Consider the following 24536-nt stretch of genomic DNA (forward strand, 5'->3'; position numbering starts at 1 on the left):
ATGGAAGCAGGGAGATCAGTTGTAACAGTGAAGATGGTAAAAAGTGGTTGGATATATTCTGAAGATAATCTATAGAATTTGCTAATGGATGGGATGTGGGGTGTAGGATAGAGCTGCCATTTTCTGAAACAGGAAGGCTGCAGGAGGAACAGGTTTGAACAGAAGATCGGAAATTTGATTTTGAATACAGTAAGTTTGTTTGAGATGCCCATTACCTCTTATCCAAATCAGGGCATTTTTTAATGACAAGGGGGTGCTATTAATGATTAAGCCCAGACAGTAGGCATGAATCAGGACCAACCTGGGAAGACCGGGCTATAAAGCCACTTTATCTTTAGACATCCAAATCAAGGGACTGTTGAATCAGTGAGTCTAGAAGTCAGGTATGGTAATTGAAGCTATCAGTGCTCAGGGAGAATTTAAGGTAATAAGCTCACTTAGAAAATAAAGGGAGAGGGACTTCCCTGGTGGCACAGTGGATAAGACTCTGTGCTCCCAATGCAGGGGGCCCGGGTGTGATCCCTGGTCAGGGAACTAGATCCCACATGCATGCCACAACTAAGAGTTCACATGCCGCAACTAAGGAGCCCGGGAACTGCAACTAAGGAGCCCACCTGCCGCAACTAAGACCTGGTGCAACCAAATAAATGAATAAATATTAAAAAAAAAAAAAAGAAAGGGAGAGAAGGATTGAGCCCTGGACACTCCAGGCTTTAGACTTGGATACTACAATCATGGCACTGAACCTACCTGACTGCACTAATCTGTTTATATGTATGTCTCCCCTACCCTACTAGACTGTGAGTTCCCTGAGGACAGGGGCTTTCTGAAACTCACTTTTTTTTTTTAAATTGAAGTATAGTTGATTTATAATATTATATTAGTTTCAGGTATACAACATAGTGATTCAATATTTTTATAGATTATATTCCATTTCAAGTTATTATAAAATAATGGCTATATTTTCCTGTGCTGTTCAATATATTCTTGGTGCTTATTTATGGTATACATAGTAGTTTGTATCTTTTAACCCCATACCCCTATCTTGCCCCTCCCCACTTCTTCTTCCCCACTGGTAACTACTAGTTTGTTCTCACTCTCTCTGTACGTCTGTTTCTGTTTTGTCATACTTATCCATTTGTTTTATTTTTTAGATTTCACATATAAGTGATAACATAGAGTATTTGCCATCCTCTGACTTATTTCACTAAACATAATACCCTCTAGGTCCATACACATTGTTGCAAATGGCAGAATTTCATTCTCTTTAATGGCTGGGTAATATCCCATTCATTGTATATATGTACCACATCTTCTTTATCCAGTCATCTGTTGATGGACACTTAGGTTGCTTCCATGTCTTGGCTATTGTAAATAGTGCTGCTATGAATACTGGGGTGCATGTATCTTTTCGAATTACTGTTTTCCTTTTCTTCGAATATATGCCCAGGAGTGGAATTGCTGGATCATATGATGGTTCTAATTTTACTGAGACTCACTTCTACAGTCCCAGAGCCTAAAGGAGGACCTGGAGCATAGCAGGCACTCAGTTTATGTCTGCCATGTGAATGAGGTGATCAAGTACAGTTCAGAGGAGTAGAGGAACATTTATCAACAGGTAATATGCCCAGACACAGAGTCTAATTCTATACTCGTCATTCTGAAGTTTAACTTGAGAAGTACACAGATACTGAAGAAACATTACCTCTCTGAGGCCCTGTCAGAAAGTGCTACTGAACTTGCTATACTATTTTTAATCCTCAGTGACATCCTGATTCTGTCTTTCTAGGTACCATTTCCATTTATCTAGCCTGAACTAACCAGTCTGTTCCCTAAAACCACTTGTTTTGGGACAAGCAGGGAAGGTTAATGTGCTACTCTGAAGGCTGGTTCACTTAATTAAATATGGTAACAGATCACTTATCTGACACTATCACTGGACCGCTCTTGTGTAAGTGACAGGCACAGACTGAAAGAAAACAAAGACATGCCAGAGCATGAGCAATAACAAAAAAAGCCAAAATGAGTCAAAAGATAAGAAGATGAAATATGTTTTTTTGTTATTCACTAGTCACAAGAAAGAAGTGGCTACAAAAATCAAGAGAGTTTAGAAGGTGATACAGGAAGAGAGAAAAAAGAAAAAAAGAAAGCACAAGAAAGAGGAAAGGGAGTGAAGGCTAGCAGAAGCTGCAGTAAAGAAGTGGTGATAGGAGCAGGATGCTGAGGAGAAGAAATAGCTGAGAGGAAAGAGAGAAGAAAATTCCATTAGACCAATTCAGAAAGTTGAGAAACACATGGTATATAGCCCTTCAAGCCTTAGCAGTCCCTAAAGACATCACTGCAGTGCAGCTGACCCCAACCAAGGAGCAAGGTTAAATTATGTTGTTCTCCTCTCTAGCCACCCAACATTTATTGGAACCAACATGGTACTGGGCAAGGTATATGTATAAGTATTTAATAATTCTTAAAACATTGTACCAAAAAAGTTAAAGTAAAAAAAGTAGGGATTTAAGAGTACTAACTTGCCATTTTCTAGAAATCTGACCTTTTTACAGCAATCACTATGTTGGACACATGAAAAGTTAATGAAGCTCCACAGGCATAAAAATTGGCCACCAATTTAACACAGATAAAAAAGTAAACATATGATCCAGCTACACAAATAACCAGTCCACCTCTTTTGCAAGCAAAAATTAAAATATAGCCATCTATCCAGAAAGCCTGAAATAACATGTACAGACTCACCATCAGTGGCAGCAATGGTAAACTCATCACCGCAGGAGACTCTAATCACCTGCTTTCCACCTAGGGGGCCCCCCAACAGGTTGATTCCTAGACGCTTCTTATAATTTCCAACGCCCAGCTGTCCACACTTGTTGCAGCCAAAGGTCAGCAGCCGGCCTCGCTCTGAGACAGAAGCAAAAATAAATAACCAGGTACAAATGGGTCATGAAACAGAGGGAAAATGCAGACAATGCAGAGTCCCATAGACTAGCTTCTGGTTGTTAGAGTATACAAATATAAAGCTAGCTACACAATCCTGGACCTAGGGCAGCTAGGGCATCTAGAACTATGACCAATTAGACCCAGGAAGTGACTCAATATTATATGTTCTATTTTAAACGTGGAAAATGGGTACTATTTAACTTAGAAAACTTATAGATGGTGCTAATTACAAATAGCAGTTGCCAGAAATTATAGGTGTGGCATTCTCATTAAGGAATGTATTGATTATATACTTATAATGATTACCAACAAAACATTTATTCGAATGCCCAATTTGTTAATAAGATAATACTGGATGATGGGGGGAAATCAGGAGAATGTACATATAGTTAAGAAGAGCTACTACTTGATAGAATAAAAGAACCTGAAATACTAAGGCCTGTGTACACAGTCGTACATCAACTCACCATCAATAGCAGCAGTGTGAGTCTTGCCTGGGGCAATTGTACGGATCTTATAAAAGGACAACTGTTTGGCCAAGGTAAAGGAGGTTGTGTAGGGGACTTCGTGGTATGCCTGAAACAAGGTAGAACACAAAGCAAAGACTCATGAAGTAAAAAATGGAGGGGAAACAGGCTGAAAATGTTGTCGTGGTAACCAAAAGGCCTTTCAAGTGAATGTTATTAAGAAGGTGCCAGGTAGCTTTTCATCTCCAATAGATTAAAGAAGAAATAAGCTCAATATGTAATCGGAGAATTTAGTGTGAGGCAGGACTTTCTGACCACAAAAGTTTTAAGATTCCTAAATTAGGGTATGCAAAACATGAACTCTCCATCCCAGAAGGCATCTATATAAGGATAGAATCATTGACTTTTGTCTTGGTTATACACTCTACATACCTAACAAAAGCAGGGGAAGGAATTAAAATCCTGAAGACTCTGTCCAGCCCATCAGTTTACTGTGATCTAATTTTACCTACAATATTCTCAACTTGTTAAAACCCACGTTCCCTTTAGATTAGCATAAAAATAAATCTTCCCATGTAAGTTTAAAATTTCACAACAAACACAATGTTATAACAAAACCCAAATCAAGTAATGGTAATTCTGAATATGCCTTTTCAAACTACATGGACACCCTCCCCAGACCTGCTCCAAATTTGCACTCTCCCATTTCACAATCACTACTTTAGAGATTGCTTAAAAATTCTCGTCTTTTCCATTGAGACAGCAAACTTGTCTCAATATGACTCTTTAGAAAATGACAAAAACTCATCATACTAACACAAAGAGGGGACTAGTACTTAATATCAGTGGCGAATTTATGACATCCTTGAAGGAGGTGAATGGTAATTACATTTAATAAGCCTGTATAGGATCAGTGATTTGAGAGTAATCATAAAAACTCCCTAGAGAGGTGATACATGGAAAAATGTTTCTTTTCATAATGTTAATTTTCTTGTACCTACTTCAGTGATAAGGTAGAATCTGAATTCCATCACTGATTGTTTGTAGTCAATTTATTTATTGAGGTATAACGTACTATACAATATTGTACAGCTTGATACATTTTTCTAAAGGTATATAAATGTAAAACTACCATCCAGATCAAGATATAGACCATTTCCATCACCCTAGGATCCCTCCTACCCTTTCTGTTAACACCTATGCCCTTCTTCCCAGAAGTAACCACTGTTTTGACTTTTGCCATCATAAGTTAATTTTGCCTGTTCTTAAACTTCATATAATGGGCATCATATAGTATTTACACTTTTGTGGCTGGCTACTTTACTGGACATAATGTCTGTGAGATCGTCACTTTATTCTTAAGTCAAATTCCACGGTCACAAACCAATAATAGCATTTCCAAAGAAATTCCAACCTAGAGAAGTTCTGATGATGTACTTAGGATACCAAACAGGGTACTCACTTCATGATTGATGATTCCAGACATGCACTGATTCAGACCCAGTTTGTTGAACTCATTGAGTCCACAGGCCAGCACTTTGCCTGACTGGGTCAGCAGAAATGTCCCATCACAGCCACATTGAACTGCGACAATAATCAAGGCCTTGGGAACATCCACCTGCAAGAAAAAAAAAAAATCAGAAAATCTCCCAAACATAACTTGTATTAGGGAAAAACCCTCAAATTCTTTAAAAAATGATGTTCTGCATTTAGCAGAATGACTACAAGGAAATAAAGGTTGCTCTATTTTCTTCAGATTTGCCCAGCAGCTTAGAGGCTACTGTTTTCAACAAGGAGCTCAAGTTTTATAATAAAGTAAAAGAAGGCAATTCCAGGTCAGCTAAAAGTTTTAGCAATAGGTCCTACTTAGGAAGACTTCTCAGAAAACACTGGGAAAAGAGAAGCTTCGATCTATTACTGATTTAGCCCTCTGAGATGCAGAGATCCCATGATAGTTATAGAAGCAGCTCAGTAGCCCTGTGGGGTGCCAGTCTGGTCATATAATAAGTGAGGTGACCAAGGATTGAGGCAGCAGCCAAGACTTCTGAAGGCTCACATCCCTCTGCAGCTAACTAGACAGGGCTGAAGAATGGTGGGGGGACATGATGGATGTCTGTGAAACCTGAAAACTCAAACCTCAAACCTTCTCCTATCGTCTTTTCAGGAGAAGAGGAATAGCTGTGAATCCTATTGATTGAGAATGGTCCCACAGATATATGTTAATTTTTAAAATGTAAATAAACATTGTTAATAGTGAACAGTGGGTGAGCCTGTGTCCTACGGTGCATGTGACCGTGCTCTCTCTGCTTGTTTCAGCTCCCGTGCCAGCCCTTACAGTGCCAGCTCTTGCAGTACTGAGATGAATTAGCTATTACATTTCATACAATATGACCCCTAAATACAAACAACTACTTCATTTGGTATCCAACTGTGGAAAGGGGAAGGGAAATGGCTGTGCTGGGTTAAGGGATACTCTATTGCTTTCCAATATTTCCCATCCAGGGTGTGTTTAGCTTAATGTGACTTCTTCGTTATACATTCTGATTTTAGTGCTCATCCCCAAGCAAGATGTGACTCCAGAGTGTCCACAGTGGCTGCATCTTCTTTCGCAACTTTTGATGATTTAGTCAGATGACAAGACCACATAGTGCGAAATTAGGAATCCTGGATTGTCAGTCTCCCAGATAGGAAATATTTCAGGGATAAACACCTTGATATGAGGAGTCAGGTAAAGAGGACATATTACTGGAGTCTGTGTGACCTAGATAGGCTCTAGGAAGAAGTTGCCTCTGATTTTACCTTTTGTGGTGTATAATAATCCTCTTCTGAATCCAAACCCAGCCTTCCTGAGACACACATAAGAAAGAAAATCATTAAAATGAGGGCTTCCAGGGACTTCCCTGGTGGTGCAGTGGATAAGACTCTGCGCTCCCAATGCAGGGGGCCCGGGTTGGATCCCTGGTCAGGGAACTAGATCCCACGTGCATGCTGCAACTTGGAGTTCGCATGCCACAACTACGGAGCTGGCGAGCTACAACTAAGGAGCCTGCGAGCTGCAACTAAGGAGCCCATGTGCTGCAGCTAAGGAGCCGGCAAGCGGCAACTAAGGAGCCCACTTGCTGCAACTAAGACCTGGTGCAACCAAATAAATAAATAAATAAAAAAGAAATAAAATAAAATAAAATCTACTGTACCTCTCAACTTAAAAAATAAAATAAAATAAAATGAGTGCTTCCTTCCCAATGAAAATATTCTATAAGATTCTCTTTTACTGGACTTCCCTGGTGGCACAGTGGTTAAGAATCTGCCTGCCAATGCAGGGGACATGGGTTTGAGCCCTGGTCCGGGAAGATCCCACATGCCACGGAGCAACTAAGCCCGTGCACCACAACTACTGAGCCTGCGCTCTAGAGCCCGCGAGCCACAACTACTGAGCCCGTGTGCCACAACTACTGAAGCCTACACACCTAGAGCCCGTGCTCTGCAACAAGAGAAGCCACCGTAATCAGAAGCTCACGCACTGCAACGAAGAGTAGCCCCCACTCACCGTAACTAGAGAAAGCCCGCGCGCAGCAACAAAGACCCAATGCAGCCAAAAATAAATAAATAAATAAAAAAAAGATTCTCTTTTACTGAATTAACACTTCTTAAATAGAGGCTGCATGATGTGTTTAGAGGCACACAAGCATGAGGTCAGGTTGTCTGCCTGGGAATAAGTGGACAGAGTCAAGGCTACACCTACCATATTCACCACAGCCCCAAGAGTAGACTTCTTTGTTTCGTGTCAAAACCACCACATGATTATCTCCACAGGAGACCTGCTCCACTGGATTGTTCAGGAAGAAGTCCAGCTGCATGGGTTCTAATAGTTCAGGGCCAGCAATCTTGTCCATGCCCATGCAGCCATAATAGTCAGATCCAAATGCATAGAGCTGACCTTCATCTGTGAAAGGAAGGAAAGCAGAACCCATCAAAGGAATGACTTATTTTGTCTAATCAGAAAGCTGGGCAGGGCTGGAATGAGGATGACCTCAGCCAATGAGCTCACATGGGATGATTATATCAGAGAAATCTGATAGACTGTCTATCAAACCTAGAGTTGTTGGTATTTAGGGGGTCATGTGTACTGTTACAGTAACAGTTAAAAAAAGAATGGTGGGATGATATATTAAAGAGGCTTAAAATTTTACCGGGGCCATCTCTATTTTACAGAGAAAAAGGGAAGCACCAAGGAATCATAAAGCAAGTAATGGCAAGACCCAAACTAAATTTGAGCTCCCGATTCCTGATTCAGCGTTATCTACACCTGACTAGGTAGTGAGGTTATTTCTGCTCCCCCCACAACTGGGACATATGATATATTTCTGCTAATCCCACCTCTTCTCTGTTATCCATCTGCCTTCTCCTTGCTCATCACTACTCTAATGCTATAGCAAGTTGGGCATGTTGTTATTAATGTGTATAATATTTGCTCACTGTCTTTGGTTCTTTGGATACTGTCTTTTGTTGTAAAATCCCAACTAAAACTGCATAGAATTAAGTAAAATACCCCACATTAAATGCACCTGGGTGCTTTCTGCTGCTGGCTTACCTGTTACACAGACAGTGAAATCATCGCCACATGACACCTGATGGATAGCTTTGCCTTGCAACTTTTCCACATGCTTTGGCTGTCGGTAGGAGGCTTTGTCTCCATGGCCCAGCTGACCATGGAGTTTAGTACCCCCTTGCATGTTCTGTGAAATAAACAGGTCTTGTGAAGTTTTAAACTTTTCACGCCAAATCTTTAATCTAGTCTTTAATATCACTTCTTATTAAGAAAAACAGTAGGAAAAAAATCAGTTGGAAATATAGAAACGGGAAAAAAAAAAAGGTAAGAGGATTAAACCTTTTAATGGTAGATAGTAAAAAACCCCTGCCAACAGATAAAGATTTTTAAAGTATCCAGACTGCTATCCATTGGGCCTTAAAAGGACCCATTCTCAATTTTGTCTTTCTTCTTCAAGTCTAAGGTGAACTGTCTATTTAATTATGGGTGATGATGAAAAAATTCTTTATGCAGTCTAATTTGATTGTTTTTTTACAGGAGTACAGTCTCTTGGAAATCCTTATAAAAGTTTTACAAATTTTGGTCACAGTTTCCCTGAAATATGTAACCGTCATAAGGAATCTGGTTACATCAAAGACGCTGCTATAAAGCACTGAGAATAGTCCTACATGACTTTTCAACAGTTTTAAAGACATAAGTAATTCTTCCCATTCAATAACTCAACTGTAAGTCCTTACACAAATGTTTTTTAAGGCACTAATTTCAATCCACCTCTGGCAGCCCCCCAGAAACTAGTTCTTTAAGTGAGAGGATTTTAGGAAATAACAGCAAGTTAAAACTCTATAATAGAGGCCAAATCACTCATTCTTTCTCTCAATCAATCAATAGTTGAGTGTCTACTCTGTCACACACTGGGGATAAAGCCTGTCCTCGTGGAGAAGTTATCTGAAACTACTGGAAAAAATGAGCTCCCTCAGAAAGGAGGAAGAGCAGGAAGGAGGAAGAGTGGGAAGAACTGAGAACCTAAGATAAGACAAGGTTGGGTAAAGAAAAAGCAGCCTGAAGTGAGCCTGAGAAGGCACAGCGGAAGAGACAGGAGCAAAGTCAAGAGAACATGCTCTTGTGGAAGCCAAGGGAAGACCAGGCTTCAAGAAGGAGGGAGTGACCAACTATGTCAAATACTACAGGAGATCAAGCAAGGACTCAAGTGTACCTATCTGTTTTATTTTCACAATTTATAGGTCATTTTGTCAAGAGTAGTTTCAATTGAGTGGAGGGATAGAAGCTGCACTGTAGGTGAATGAGGAATGAGTGGGAGATAAGAAAAGAGACAACAAATATGGGCAGTTTGTTCGAGGTGAGAGAGAGGATAGAATCTAGAGGTGAACAAAGGAAAATTCTACTCAAGATATTCCATCTTCAATCACTGATGGAGGTCTTAGAATTTTCCTGACATGGTACACTGCTTCATTTGTTTACAAAGCTATTTCACAGGTATGAGTTGCTCTGAAATGCATGGTAATAGAACAGAGTAATTAAGTGACCTTCTGAAATCACCCAGTGGTAAATGAGAATCCAATCTCCTGAGTCCAAGCCTTTTAATTCTTTCTCTCCTTCTTTCTCTCTCTTTCATTCATTCATTCATTCATTCAAAAAACATTTATAAGCGACCTAACATGTACCAGGCATTGGGGATACATCAGTGAACTAAACAGACAAAATCCCTACTCTCAAAAGAGCTTACATCCCATCATCCCATGCTGCCACTTCTGCAGCACATGTTCAACCAACAAAATTCTTAGACATCCTGGGCCCAGTAAACAATGAGGCGCACGTCACTGTTCTAAAGTACGTAGCTTTCACTTACCACCCAGGTGTATAGTTCCTTCTCCACTGTGACCACAGCAAAGTGGGTATTCCCTGCACACACCTGCCGGGCACTACAGCCACTCTTGATGACATCCAGTTTCTGGGGAGTGGATTTCCCACCACCCCAAACATAGACTTCACTGGTTCGGGATGTTACCACAGCAATGGGTGCTTCAGTCACAGTGCTTGACCTGCCGACAACCCCCAGAACAAAGGAACATTTATCATAAAAATTATATCAAAGAAAAATGCTTCCAGTCTTTTCCCTGAGAACTGCCAATTATGGTATGAGAAAGTATGTTCTTTCTCGACAACTTATTTCAACCCTCTATCATAGCAGGCTTTGCAATTCCTGCCTTAAGGCTTCATCACAGCTCAGCCAGATCAGATAGCAGTCTGATCCATAACACCTACACTTTTCAACTTTTCAACATTCATCATGATAATGATGTCCACTTTAGCATGAGGGTAAAATTATAGCTTTCTTTTTCTCTGAAATGACTATTTGACATTTAAGCAGGTGTTGGCTTCTGAAAGGATGCCAAAGGCTTCTTACTGGGATCAAACAATGTCCAGACCCAAGAAAGAAAGACCCGCTGGTGGTAATTTAAGATATATTACTTTTCAAGAGTCTCTTGAGCATTACCTTGGTCTCTTTGTAGGTGCATTAAGCAGTGTGACTTTTTCCTCCATCTCTCTACCAAAAGAAAAGCAAAGATACATGAGAGAAATAATAGGTTCCTATATTGCACTAGTGTCTCTTTAAAACCTTTCACAGACTTAATCTTCTATAAACCATATGCCTCCCACAATGTTACAATACTTTTAGGAAAGTACTTCGATACAACTGAAACAGTTCTATAGGCCTAGCATTAGACAATTCATTAAATACAAGGGGGCCAGCAGTCTGGGGCCATTTGTTTTCTGTCTCTGAGGAATGTTCCAGGCCGGACCAGAGAGCCTTGAGAACCTCTGATGCTCATTTTAGGAACCTGCTGACATCTTCCTTTAGTCTGCTCACTGACTCCCTAAACTCAACATCTCTAAAGCTCAGCTCATTATCTTTTTCCAATACAGCTTTTCTTTCTGACTCTCCTAATTCTATAGCGGGCACCCTCTATTCTCCCAGTGAACTAGGTTTAAAACTTCAGTGATTTTGGACTCAGCTGTCTTCCTTTCTTCAATATTCAAGTTTTATAGATTCTACTTATACAACGCCCTTTTACTCACGTCTCCTTCCCAGTCTCACCACCTTGGTGCTGGGCAGCTTTACTTCCCAACTGGGCTGTGGTAGCACCTAATTGGTCTCACCACAGTTTTAATCCACTTTTATCAGTCCTATACTGATTTAACACTGATATCAGTACTGCTAAATAACTCTTCCTAAGGCGCATCTCTCATCACATGAACTGCCCTCTCATAAATATCCAACACTTCCGTACTATTCCTCGAATAAAGCACAGATTCCTTCATCTGGCATTCAACATTCTCTGCCTACCTTTCCAGCCTTCCTTCCCTGTCTCCATTCCCATGCTCTAACTCAGGGTTCTCATTCTGCCTAAATCAATTATAGCTGAAGACCTGGGGTGGTGCTTGAGAACCAGCATTTTCTTTAAAGTTCCTGAGGTGTTGCTATTGAGAACGCCAGGTCTAGAACCTCTAGCCAAACAGGACTTAGTGCTTCCTGAATACTTCCACAATTCCCTGTGTCTGTGCTTTATCTGGAAAGCTCTTTGTCTTCTGTTTTTCCATCAAAGAACAAAGTTCTAACAAAGTACTACATGTAAATCTCCAACTCTCTCAATAAAAATTGCATTATCAATGGAAATATTTAAATAAGAGATTTAAACAGTGATTATATTGTTGGAAAATAAGCCAGATAAAGAATTAGAATATGCTTAACCAGCCCTAGAGGGTGATATTGCCTGAATACGAATAGAACATAAATGGAAGGCTACAGTGCTGCATCTGGAGTATTATACATAATTCTATGCACTAAAACACTGGCTGGAGATCAACTGGAGAACCAGAAAAGATTAATTTAATACAACAGAATAAAGGTTACTGACCAAACAGCAGAGATTATGGAATTAGGTATACACTTAATGCATCTAAGGGCAACACTTGAAAAAGAGCACAGTACATGTTTGAATATTGGGAAGACTCAAAAACAAAGAACTGGTAGAGGAGGAAGAAGGGTTGTTAGGCAAAAATAGTATAACAGGATGAAACAGAGACTAGAGCATTTAAGAAGGATGAAGAACACCTCTTCCTTTGAGTTAGGGTTTGAAGCCTCCTACAAAAAGTGAGGGATAAAGGACCTTCTTCCTACCTCTAGAGACCTTTAACACTAAATAAACCTCAGGAAATAACCTGTCAGGAATCAATCAACCTCGACTACAGGAAACAGGCAAAAGGTATCTGAAGAGGACCCCTCCAATTGCAATCTACCATCTAAACAAATGCACTAAAAAGCAAAGGCCTGGTCCAAACCCACACTACTATCCAACAATTGTTGAGCACCTTGTGCCAGGCCCTGGGCTGAGCACTTTATATGCATTACCTCCTTTAATCCTCACCCTACCTCACTTTATAGAGAAAACTAAGGGACAGAGATGTTAAATAACTTGACAAAAATAATGACACAACTCAGATACAAACATAAGGATGTCTGAGTCCAGAGCCCTCCTCTCTTAATTACTACACTCTAGTGCCCAAACTCTAGATTAGAACTCACAGAAGATGGGGAGGAGTGAAGGGCTCTAGGGTCTCATCAGTATCAATTCAGAACAAAGTAGCACAGGTTAAGGAGGTGAAAGTCAGGAACTACATCAAGCAATGAAAGCAGAGATGTTGGAAGAAAATAGCAGCAGAGTGGCAAAGTCAGGAAACACCACCCTCTCTTTGTAGTACTCTGGTCAGGCTTCTAATAGTCAGTCAGCCATCTACAGAAAGAAAATGAAGCAACTTCTTTGTTCTTTACCTTCTGCGTTTCCTGAGAAGGGGGCGATCCAGAAGTTCATCTGCAGTGGGTCTCTGCTCAGGATCCTAAAAAGTATCAGTGGGTTAGTTTTAACTTAAAGGGAATGCGCAAGGGACTTCCTGGTGGTCCAGTGGGTAAGACTCCATGCTCCCAATGCAGGGGACTGGGTTTGATCCCTGGTTGGGGAACTAGATCCTGCATGCATGCTGCAACTAAGAAGTGTGCATGCCGCAACTAAGAGTACATGTGCCCCAACTAAGCCCACATGCCGCAATGAAGATCCCGTACGTCACAATGAAGACCTAGTGCAGCCAAAATAAATAAATAAATAAATATTTAGATAAATAAATAAATATTTAAATAAATAAATAAATAAATGGAATGGGCAAAATGGGATCTAAAGACACATTTACCTCCTCTTAGAAGGCTGTAGGTTTGTTATTCAAAGATCACTGTATATCATCCTTCTGTTTCAAAAAACCTATTTCTTATGTCACATTCCATGCTTCATGCTCACTATCATCAACACTTATATGTGAATGAGAATGCACCTTCCTCACTTGTTTTAACTGTTAGGGCAGTGGTTCTCAAATTTCGGTATACATAGTACATAAGAATCTCCTGGAGTACCTGTTACAAATAAAGATTTCTGGGCTTTATCCACAGAGATTCTGATCCAGTCAGTCTGGGGTGGGACCCAGGAATCTTCATTTTCTTCTTGTAAAAATCCCCCATCCCCTGGCGATTCTAATGCCTGTGGCTCCTGGACCACCTTTGAATAATACTGACCTAGAACTGCACTGCAAGGCAACTGTGACATTTAGAACTGTATACATTCTGCACATTAGGAATTCTAAATTACCTCTAACTATTATTTTATAAAATCAATTTAAAAAAATTAATCTTGATCATAAAAAATGGAGCACAATTGAGATGGTAAATTCATTTCGCAAATTAGTAAAGGAAGAATTTGTTGGCTGAAGCACACAACTATCATGAACTGCCAATGCCTATTCTCCCGGATATAGCCACAAATACATCCTACCCTGGGGAAGTGGACGTGGTTTCGTGCAGGTTCATCTATGCCATACTCCAAACACTGAGGCTGGAAGGGAAAGCACTGAATTGAAATCAATATGTTAAGTCACGCTTACCTGGTCAAGGCATGCATGGACCATTTGGATCAGTTCCAAAGAGTACTGGCTAGAATCAACTTCCATGGCCCGGATTCCTTGTACAATCTTCACACACAAGTTGAGTGGGTTCTATGAGAAAATGATTATTGTATTGTCCTTGGTTATATAAAGATGACAATATAATCTACTAGTAGGGGCTTTGAGATGTCTGTGACTATCATATAAAGAAATGGCAATAGTTCTGAATTGGGTCTGACTTCTTTTTACAACTGTTGGTATATATCAGCAAGAAATGGTTAGGGATGCACTACTGCTGTCAGATAATGAAGCCAACTGGCCAACATGGAGGTATGACTATGTGACCAATAGAATAATACTCAGAGTATATTATAATCTGACCCTTCAACTGAATCCTAAGAAAAAGGAAAGCAAGGTTAGCTATGCTTCTTGGCTTTAAGTATGTCCTTTGCCAACTAATTTGCCTCCTAATTTATATATCCTAATAATGGTTATACAAGTGATACTCTGCTGTAACAGACAAGGCAATGAATAATAAGTTCATAATGATAAGAAATTATTATAACAGTGCCACCACCACCTTTACTGAGACCAATAGAAACATAAGTTGCACATATAATGTTTTTTAACCCTTGCAAACAACATGCAAGGTTATCATTACCAATTCAGAGACGTAAAGTAACTTGCCCAAGACTACATGGATAGTAAAAAATTGAGCCATAATTTCAACCAAAGTCTATCTGACTCCAAAACTCATTTTCCTTCCACTATGTTATTTAAGAGAACTAGATGATAGATCAGAATAAACTTCAGGACTTAGAAAAATAAACAGGTCTCATAAAAGGCCAAAGAATTCTGCATTACCTTACATTTGCATTTTCATGTACATTAGCAGAGCATCTCTATGAGAGGAATATGTATTTTTTCCCTTGTTATAGCTAATGAAATAGAGAATGAAAGAGATGAAGTGATTTGCCTAAGTTCTCACATCTGGCTTGCAGAGGATATTGGATGTGAATCCACTTGTGCTACTCAGATTGTGATCCATGGACGAGTAGCGTCAGCATCATCTGGGAGTCTGTCAGAAATGCAGAATCTCAGGCCTCGCTCCAGACACACTAAAACAGAGTCTGCATTTTAACAAGATGCCCAGGTGATTTCCTATGTATATTAAAGTTTGAGAAGCACTGCTTTATACTGGGCTTTACTTAAGAAGAAAAGAGCCTTAAAGGGATTTGTTGTTTATAAAACAGTAGCAATCTTTAGCAAGAATCAGGGTGTAATTTTTCATAAAAAAGATCAAAACACTTTAATGAGTATTATATAACTTGCCTTAGCTTTTATAAAACGATGTAGCTGAAGCGTAAGAAATGAAATGGCTTATCTAAATTGCTGCATCACACAGTCGATCCTAGAGCCAGTTTTAAAATTACAGTCAACGGATTCAAGGACCGTGCTCAAACTACTTGATTACGATTATTTCAGTGGGGAATTCAAGTTGGAAATAAATCTTGTCTATAGAATTTTAGTAATACACTACTAAGCCAGTGCCTGAATACTGGTTATTTTTCCTACAGCTGATTTCTGTTCAAGAAATCAGAAGCTCAGGGATAAAGTTGATTCTCTCAACCAAGCTGTACCATTTGCAAGGACAATGCAGGGATAATACATCAACTTACTGTAGCATCAAACGTTCTCTTTAGCGTAAGCAGTTCAAAAATGACACAGCCCACTGCCCAGATATCAGACTTGAAATTGTATTTCACTCCTTGGCAGAGCTCTGGAGACATGTAATATGGAGTTCCCACAAGCTGAACAACAAAGAAAGCAATCAAAAAATGACTTCTTTTCTGAGGTAACTATATTAATATTTCAACAACTAAATTAAATTTCCTAGAACTAGTGATAACCATTACAAAACATTCATCAGCATATCCCAAAATGGTTTTTATGAGATGATACCACTATGAGGAGAAATCTTATTCATATCAGATCTCTTGGGCCAATTATAAAGGGACAATCTCTGTGGTAAAGGCCTATGGTAATTTGGGAGACAGAAAAGCTCTGTGATTCCTGGATCACAGAGGATTTAGGCATTCAAGACCCACTGAAGACTTCACAGACTTTGTAAAAAGCATACTTGGTAAAAGTTCACTAATGGAAAAAAAAAAACTGGTAGTAGGGAGATGATAATTGAATAAACGGGTTAAAAGTTCTAACTGAAATGCATAGTAGTGAAACTTTGTAAATGGCTCAATTTAACATTTGTAATACTAACACAGCTAGTGAATTTCTTCCAAATTTAAAAAGACCTTCTGAGTTCAAGAATGTGTTGGAAGGAAAAAAAATGCCCTGAATGGAGGTCAGCCTCTCCCAAGATGAGAGACAATGAGTACCTTGGAAATTCTAATAAAACTGATAGCCATCTTTCATCAGCAAGGCAAAGCAGTTTTTCAGATGGCTTACATGGTATTTATAAATTTTCATATCGTTCCTTCTTTGCATTTAACTGGCTTAAAAAAGTTAAATCTTGGTTATCGGATTACTCTTGATGAGAAAAATCCATGCAACAACATGACTACTTCCTCAGAAACTCAATATGGCACCGTCATACAAGCAAACTGAGTCCCTGAAGCCGACTCCCAACCTTGGCTATCAGTATCCTTGGATGTTTCTAGATTGCTTGCAGGCACATCTCAACATTATCAAAAATAATCATCAGGACAAAATTAATTTTATTAATTTACATTTTCAAGTTCTTTTAAAGACAAAGCATGGTGAAACCAGAAGAGTAATAATTGGGTTTTATAAGTCCTAGAAGGATCAGATCACTGTCTTTAAAGATCAGCTTATGTCTACTCTTTACAAATGGTCTTTCATAGGATCAGGTAAGAAGGGAGCTCTGCGGTTCAGACTGTGTATCATATTAAAGATGAGACTGTTCTCTGGGCATCAGCCTTTATTTGTAATATAGGGTTTCTGAACCAGAAAAAACTCAAAGGAAAAACAAGAGATGTCTAACACCCTAAGAACAAACATTAAATGAGAGATAAAGTGAAATCTACTAAAGATCCTAGGCTGGAAAAAATGGTAAAGTATTTTATTGCTTTTAGAAGAGTCTCTAGTCAGTGTTGGAAAGGGCAATGATGTCAGAGCTGTTATGTGGACAATGGCTCTTGAAAAAACACCTGAGCATGTAAATGACTGTTAGTGGGTCCAGGAAAAAGACTCCTGAAGACTTGCTTTATAAGTATGGAGAACTTGCAAAAATATGGAGAAAAGTGTGCAAAATTTAGGGGGTATAGTTATATCTCACAGTGCAGGAAAGGAAAAGAAAAAAGCTACGTCGGGGGGGAATTCCCTGGCGGTCCAGTGGTTAGGACTTCGCTTAAGATCCCACATGCCGCGCAGTGCCACCAAAAAACAAAACAAAACAGAACAAAACCAACCAAGTCAAGGATAACACATACTTACCGTCTCAGCCATGGAATACTCAGAATTAAGTTTCTTTGCTAGGCCATAATCTCCAAGTTTTATCAGGTTTGCTTTGGTCAGAAAAATATTTAATGTCTTTATATCTCTGAAAAAAAAAGATGCTGTATATTAAGCCCATATACTCAACTATTTTATCTCATCCCCCTTCCCGCCCAAAATTAGTACAAAATAAAAAGAGTGTGTTACCACTGCTCAGGCTGTTACGGGATCCCAAAGAGTGGTCATCACTTTCTCATACATTTTAACATTGAGAAGGGGACTTGGGGGAGTGGAGGCAGAGAATTAACTTCATCCTCCATGGCTTTGCAGCACAGGCATGTCCCCCAAAACACTGAAGTCGTTAGGAAAAGTTGAGAGGGTCAGACCAAAAAAAAAAAAAAAAAAAAATGGTGCCCTAGGTAATCATAATTCCTATAAGGTGTACTGCCTCTTCAATTAACACTTGTGCCTTGAAATAAGTGATTATCAAGGCAATTTTAACACTTGGTTGGTGCCAAAGTTTCAAATTTGTTAAGGCAAGAGAACAGAAGAGATAGCACATCCCAGCAGCAAAATGATTAGGCTATGTAGGTCACCTAAATAAAATCACTGTCTATCTTTCTAAAGATGAACTGACCATAAGTAACACAAATAAACTGTGTCTAGTTCATACTCTGGCTTCCTTTACTGAAAGATGTGAAAAAAACAGAACAATATTCTTTGTCAAAAAGAAAGTAACAATGCACAACTGTAGCCACTTGACAGCTATCAAGAAATATACGGTAACTGAATGGACAAACCAATAAAAAGGGAAATGCTAGTGTATTAACATTAATCTCTAACAATGATCCATGACTCACTTAAGCAGGGTATAATGACGTGGAAATGTTCTTATAATGGTTCTCTCCTATAGCTAGAAGTGAATAGAAAGCTGTTTCCCCTGGCCAAAGCTCTGGTAAAACTGTATAATTAATTGTACAAAATGAATAAGTTTTTTACTTATTTATTTACTTATTTATTTATTTTTGGCTGCATTGTGTCTTCGTTGCTGCATGCGAGCTTTCTCTAGTTGTGGTGAGCGAGGGCTACTCTTTGTTGCGGTGTGCGGGCTTCTCATTGCGGTGGCTTCTCTTGTTGCGAAGCACGGGCTCTAGGTGCATGGGCTTCAGTAGTTGTGGCACGTGGGCTCAGCAGTTGTGGCTCACGGGCTCCAGAGCGCAGGCTCAGTAGTTGTGGCACACGGGCTTAGTTGCTCCGTGGCATGTGGGATCTTCCCGGACCACGGCTTGAACCCATGTCCCCAGCATTGGCAGGCGGATTCTTAACCGCTGAGCCACCAGGGAAGCCCTTTTTACTTAAATTAAAAGACTTAATTATAAAATTAAAAACAATTGCCCATTTTATTGCTCAGAGAAAACATTTACAATGAGTTCCAACCAATCTAATACCACTTTTATAGTGGCTTTCTAGGCTTTACTGATGAATTAATGAACTCACCTCTAAAATACTTCTTAAAGAGATGACTGAGCAGTACTTAGTTATTGAGGAGGTTCTTCCTAGATCACAAACAGTTTAACTTTAGGAAGTGAAGATAACGCCCCTCATTACTCACTGTTTCCTTCCTAAATTATATCAACGGAAAAGCCTTGACTGCTTAATCAAGAAAATAATAGTGCTGATGGGAGGTACCCAAGGTGAGGGTTGGATTGGTGGAAAGGAATACATCCCACATTCTTTCACTCATTACCTATGAAGGATTCCAGCTTTATGGATACAGCTCACTGCTGAAACAATCTGAAATAGGTACCATACCACCATCTGCAGAGAAAAAATAAATTATACTTGGACTGGAAACAAACCAAAAAAACCATATAAATAAACACACACACTCGAACACACAAAATAAATGAAGCTGCAACCAGAGGTTATGATTCAACATGACTTGACATTTCTTGCTTGTAGGTTGAGTAGGCAAAGAAAAGTGGTAGGGGTTTAAAAAAAAAAAAAAAAAGCAGATCATTATAAAATAGTTCCAATATTGTTATATAGTATGATGAAGCAGACTTGTGGAAAGAAATCCAGGAAGAATGCAAAGGTATAGAAAACTGGGCATACCAGTATGCAGTAATAGAACCAGGAAAGAAAGCTCATAGAGAATCATGATGTGGAGGTAAACCATTTAGGAAGCAGCTATAGACAGCTTCCTTGTTAGAGGTTTCCTTTCTCATGAATATCAATCAGAGCCTGGAAGGAGTCTGAATAAAAGGAAAAAAACACTCTTCATTGTTGTAAGAGTAAATACAGAACTAGAATGCAAGAATCACAACATTACAATTCTAGCTTCTTTCCACAGAAATATGAATTACCTCTTCCTCAAACAACTTGTCCTTCTGACGAAGGATTTTGTCATATAGGTTCCCTCCTGCAATAAACAAGAAACAGGTTTGAATTGCTTAATAGAGATCAACGCTCCTAGGGTTTTAACAGGTGCCACAGTAAGTGAAGGATTCTGCTTCCTCTTAAAAGATTCCCCTTCTTCCTTCTCAGCTCTTGGGTACATGGGTACAAAATTCTTCCCATCGGTCAAGGACTATATCTGAAATATTCTTCAGAGATTCCCCTCCCTAACAGAAGAGACTCAATACGAAAACGGGAAGTACAGCATTTTTAGAAACGATGAGAGTAAAGACACTTTCTATAGTACCCTAATTTATAAAATTACTTTGAAAGTCTTCAAAATCAGATGATTTTCTTTTCCAAAACTCCTTTTAAAGGAATCTGCAATGTTTTGGTAACAACTCTCTCAGTGTGACTATTAGAACATTTGGGTTACAGCTGTGATGTGATGTTTTGTATATATAGGTGTATATCATCAACTTCTTTTTCTTTCCACTTCATGCTGAAAAGGTTTCCCAAAATTTAGGGTAGACTCTAGATTGTTTCCAATCATTACTCCCTTTACTAACTCCTTCCTGCAGAGTAAGTCTGAATTTGCTTCTCCCTTTCATTATCAAGTAATACAGACTGCAAATGATGATGGTTCATTTTATTTCCTACCTGCAGCTGTAACTTACACTGTAGTCCTGGTTAAGTTTCACAACTTTTTCCCCCTTGCAATTTAGTAACTCAGAGTTTCAATAAATACACCATTCGTTCTAGTTCCTCCTAACCACAAAGGAAGTTAGCTACTTGAGGCTTCTGCTACTTCAAAAATTTCTAATATAATCTCATACATTTAGGGTTGAACAAAGGAACAATCATGGTACACAAGAATCCAGTAAGAAAGTTAGAAGTCTAGGAGCTTTCTCTTAAGAGATTTAAGTCAAGAATATGCTGGGACCTCTTTAGCATGCAGCTCAAGAAAGGGCTTTGGGGGTTCTCTTACATAATAAGGATAATAGCTTGTACAGTATTTATCAAAAATTTGCTACATACCAAGTACTATGCTAGGAGCTTTACATATTCATTTCATACAACAACCCTAGGAGGTAACTATTGCTTATCAACAAGCTCACTTAAGATAAGGAGGCTGAGGCACAGAGAGGTTAAGTTGCTCATGCAAGATAACAGAGCTAAAATGTAGTGAAGCTTAGGATATGGGTTCAGGGTCTATTTTCTTAACAAACAGGCTATACTGCTATTTTACAAGCAAAAGGGTTCAAAGAAATCATTTTCATTTTCAGTCAGCTATGATCTTTGAACCACTTTTCAATAGGATGGCTTTAGCTGAAGTCAATATAAATAAATATTACCTACAAGATTTCATTATATATCAAGTCATTTCATTATATATTATATCAAGTGTCAAACCATGCTATGTCTCTAATGCCTGACTAATGTCATTTCATAAGGAAAAAACCTTGAAAAATGAATGTAAAATTCAACTGAACAAGTAATTTGAAGATGGAATGATCATCACAAAGGAGAATTTGAGTATGCAGGGGGAAAATCCCTCCCCTCATTTTGTAGATCATTTCAAAACTCTCCAGGGCCTGAACTATTTCTCTTAAACTCTAGAAATCCATTTAAAGTTCTTATTCTTTGTTTATGTATCTTCTTTTTCTATCCCCCTTAAGGTAAGTATAAGCACAAGAATGTCTCACTGGAGGAAGTCCCACTGAATTCTACCTTACCATTACAATATTCCAGCTCAATCAGCAGGGTGGTGTTGTCCATGAAGTGATTGTAGTAGGCAATAATGTTGTCATGCTGCAGCAGCGCCAGAATAACAATCTCATTCAAGGCATCACGACGTTCCTTCTCAGACAGTCGGGTCAAATCAACTTCCTTCCACACGACCAATGAGTCATCCTGTAACACAGTAATAGAGCTATCATGTTTTCCTCGCGCCTGGCAGAGAATGAATCCACACCCAGATCTTTGTAAGCCTAGAAAGAAAACTTCCTAGACTGACTCCTTTTTTTCCATTAAACATGAACAGACTTTAAAAGGTTCTGCATACAACCAAGCAACATAATTTACTGCAGGCCTGGGAAAGCATTAAGATGCTGTTACATTGTTTCTACACTTAATTTACATGATGTCAATTCCAGGTAAAAAATATGGGATGGAGGTAGGTCTCAAAGATTCTATTGAGGGACATTATGAAAGACTGCTAGTCATGATGAGGATTGTATTGGAGAAATAGAGAACTGGAAAATGGTTACCTATGGCTGACCACAGTTTCTTGTAAAATAGAAATGTTAAAATTGCCTCTAATTTTATAAATTTAGATTTTTCTAGTGATTTTCATTTATCCTTTCTGGATAAGAATAAGCCAGGTCTAAGGGCTCTGAGTTCAGTTTCCTCACCCTGTCCCATTCTGCAACTGTTTCTACTGTCACTTTTATGTTATCATGTTTTCCTTTATTCATGAAGACTTACCTGTGGCTCCCAATATTCACTCCGTTTTATAATCTCTCTAATTATTTACAGATACTGCTCCCCAGCCCGCGAGCACCCCCACCTAAATAACCCTCCCTATCCTTTAGAATGGCTTCGTTAGGCCTTTGAAACTTTGGGGGAAGATCAATGAACCTTCTACTGGGCATTTCCTTAATTTTCAGAGCTCATACACTAAAATATTTGTCCATTCTTTTCCCCTTATATACACATACAACTTAAATGCTATTTGTTACTAACAAGACTAACATGTCTTCCCAATGAAATACACGCTTCTTGAGGGAAAGGGCTGCTTCTAATTAAACCCCTGTAAATTCACAGATGTAATAAACATTTGGTGTTAGGGATAATACTGTGCAATTTTAGGGAAAGTGCAATCAAACTTAAAACAACCTTGGTAATTAAGTTCAACATGATAATAATGGAAAGGCATGCACAAGGAGATGTGAAACTCCATTCTAGCCCAGGATTTGCTTCTAATTTAAGCGGGCAAGTCCTTAAATATACTATCTTAGTTTCTTTAACTATAAAATAGGAATACCAAAGCTCATCTCCTCATTCCCATATTTTGAGTACAAATAAGAAAACAGAATACTAACAGTAACTCTAACATTATACATTAATCTTGCAACCACCTCTCTCCTCCTCCATCTTTTAGCCTTAAAAGTACCTTGGAACACACACCAGAACTGCAGACAGATAGATCACTGATAGATCAATCACCTTCAGCAACCCCAGCAAGTTCTCATTGATGCTTACCTATTCTAAAACTAGAGTTTTAAGACTTTAGTGATCAAACCCTGTTATGATTAGTTTTTGGAAGTAGACTCCCCAGTATAGGGTTTTAATCAGTATACATTCTGAACTTGAGGGTCAGTAATCCACGAATCTCTTCAAAGGACTTGTATGTGTGCAGTAGTGGACTGGGGGGAGGGCATGTTTACATTAGATTCTCAAAGGAGTCCTTAGCCCTCCCAAAGTTAAGAACTAATGGCTTAGAATATACCAAAATAAAAAAGTATTTCCCACGCATAAACGCTGCTGGATAATCACTGAAGAAACTAACACATTACAATCTTCCCCATGATCTTCAAGAAAAATCTCCAACTGAGTGTTCATATCTGAACATAAAGATATGGCAAAGGCAGGGGAGCTGCCACGGATGTGGGAATTTTGAAGCTATCCCCTCCTCTCCACCTCGACCTTGGAGAGCTGTACAGCACAATAGGAAGGAAGTTTTGACAATACCTCACATTCATAAACTACTTTAATTTACAGTTTGCAAAGTATCTTTGTTCGATTCTCAAAATAACCTTAAAAAATAAATATTACGTTTAAGGTACGTAGCTATCACTAACTCCAATTTACAGATGGGGAAACTAAGGCTCAGAGAAGGTTCAATCACTTGCTCAGTTGCCTGATTTAAACAAAAACGACCAGTCAGTAAAACCAATGCTCTAACGAACTCCTAGTGCAGGAGAGTTGAACGAGTGATGAAGACCCCGAGACAAATATCCTGCGGGGCCCTAACACTAAGCGAGGACGACGAGCAGGGAGAGCACGGCCGCGCAGGCGGGGCGGGGGCGGCCGGAGCCGGGGGCCGCTACCTCGGTGCGGCGGTACAGCGTGGCCTCCCCGAAGGCGCCGCGGCCCAGGATGCGGATGGGGATGTAATGCAGCTCCTCCTGCTCCGCCGCGCCGCCGCCGGCTCGGGGCCCCGGACCAGCGCTGGGCCCCGGGCCCGAGTCCCCGCCACCCACGGACTCGCTCCCAAAGTCCGAGTTAAGGGAATCGCAGTGTCGCTCGTACTCGCCCAGCACCGACATGGCGGCGGCCGCGGGACCCGCCTGCGTGTCCCGGGCGGCGCTGACGGCGCTGCGCCTCTCCCGCTTCAGACGCCAGCCCGCGGCCCCGTCAGCCCAGCCACCCCGCCACCCAGCCAGGGTCCATGGTGGCTCCTTCCCCCTTTACCCGGAAGCAGTTCTGGGTGCTTCCGGCCCGGCGGGGTTTCCTCCGCTTTCGCTGGTCGCTCGTTTAGCATAGCGGCAAGGCTGCTTTTCCTCCAGGCCGGCTGGGAAAGCGAGGCCTCGGGCGGGGTTGGCGGCGCCTGGTGGAGACCGCGTGCAGTCCAGTGGCTCTGGCGGGGGCAAGGGCGTCATCGACGGGTCTGCAGACCCCTCCCCTGATTGCTG

General features: G+C 39.9%; 1 protein-coding gene across 2 annotated transcripts in view; it reads right to left on the reverse strand.

Annotated features, from left to right (window-relative positions):
* The window catches only part of NEK9 (NIMA related kinase 9), a 36143-nt gene extending 11841 nt beyond the window's left edge, over positions 1-24302 (reverse strand). For both annotated transcript variants that reach the window (XM_061181079.1, XM_061181078.1), the window contains exons 1-16: positions 23952-24302; positions 21576-21753; positions 19809-19864; positions 19190-19260; positions 17443-17548; positions 15648-15779; positions 13969-14079; positions 12815-12879; positions 10478-10528; positions 9830-10022; positions 8005-8149; positions 7156-7356; positions 6213-6259; positions 4876-5031; positions 3414-3522; positions 2746-2907 (exon numbers count right to left, since the gene is read on the reverse strand). In XM_061181079.1, the coding sequence (XP_061037062.1) occupies positions 2746-2907; positions 3414-3522; positions 4876-5031; positions 6213-6259; positions 7156-7356; positions 8005-8149; positions 9830-10022; positions 10478-10528; positions 12815-12879; positions 13969-14079; positions 15648-15779; positions 17443-17548; positions 19190-19260; positions 19809-19864; positions 21576-21753; positions 23952-24170 (2002 nt within the window). In that variant the 5' untranslated portion in view covers positions 24171-24302. The remainder of the gene's footprint in view (positions 1-2745; positions 2908-3413; positions 3523-4875; positions 5032-6212; positions 6260-7155; positions 7357-8004; positions 8150-9829; positions 10023-10477; positions 10529-12814; positions 12880-13968; positions 14080-15647; positions 15780-17442; positions 17549-19189; positions 19261-19808; positions 19865-21575; positions 21754-23951) is intronic.
* Between the last annotated feature and the right edge of the window lie 234 nt (positions 24303-24536).

The sequence above is a fragment of the Eubalaena glacialis genome, chromosome 2 (assembly GCF_028564815.1).
Source record: "Eubalaena glacialis isolate mEubGla1 chromosome 2, mEubGla1.1.hap2.+ XY, whole genome shotgun sequence".
NCBI lineage: Eukaryota > Metazoa > Chordata > Mammalia > Artiodactyla > Balaenidae > Eubalaena > Eubalaena glacialis.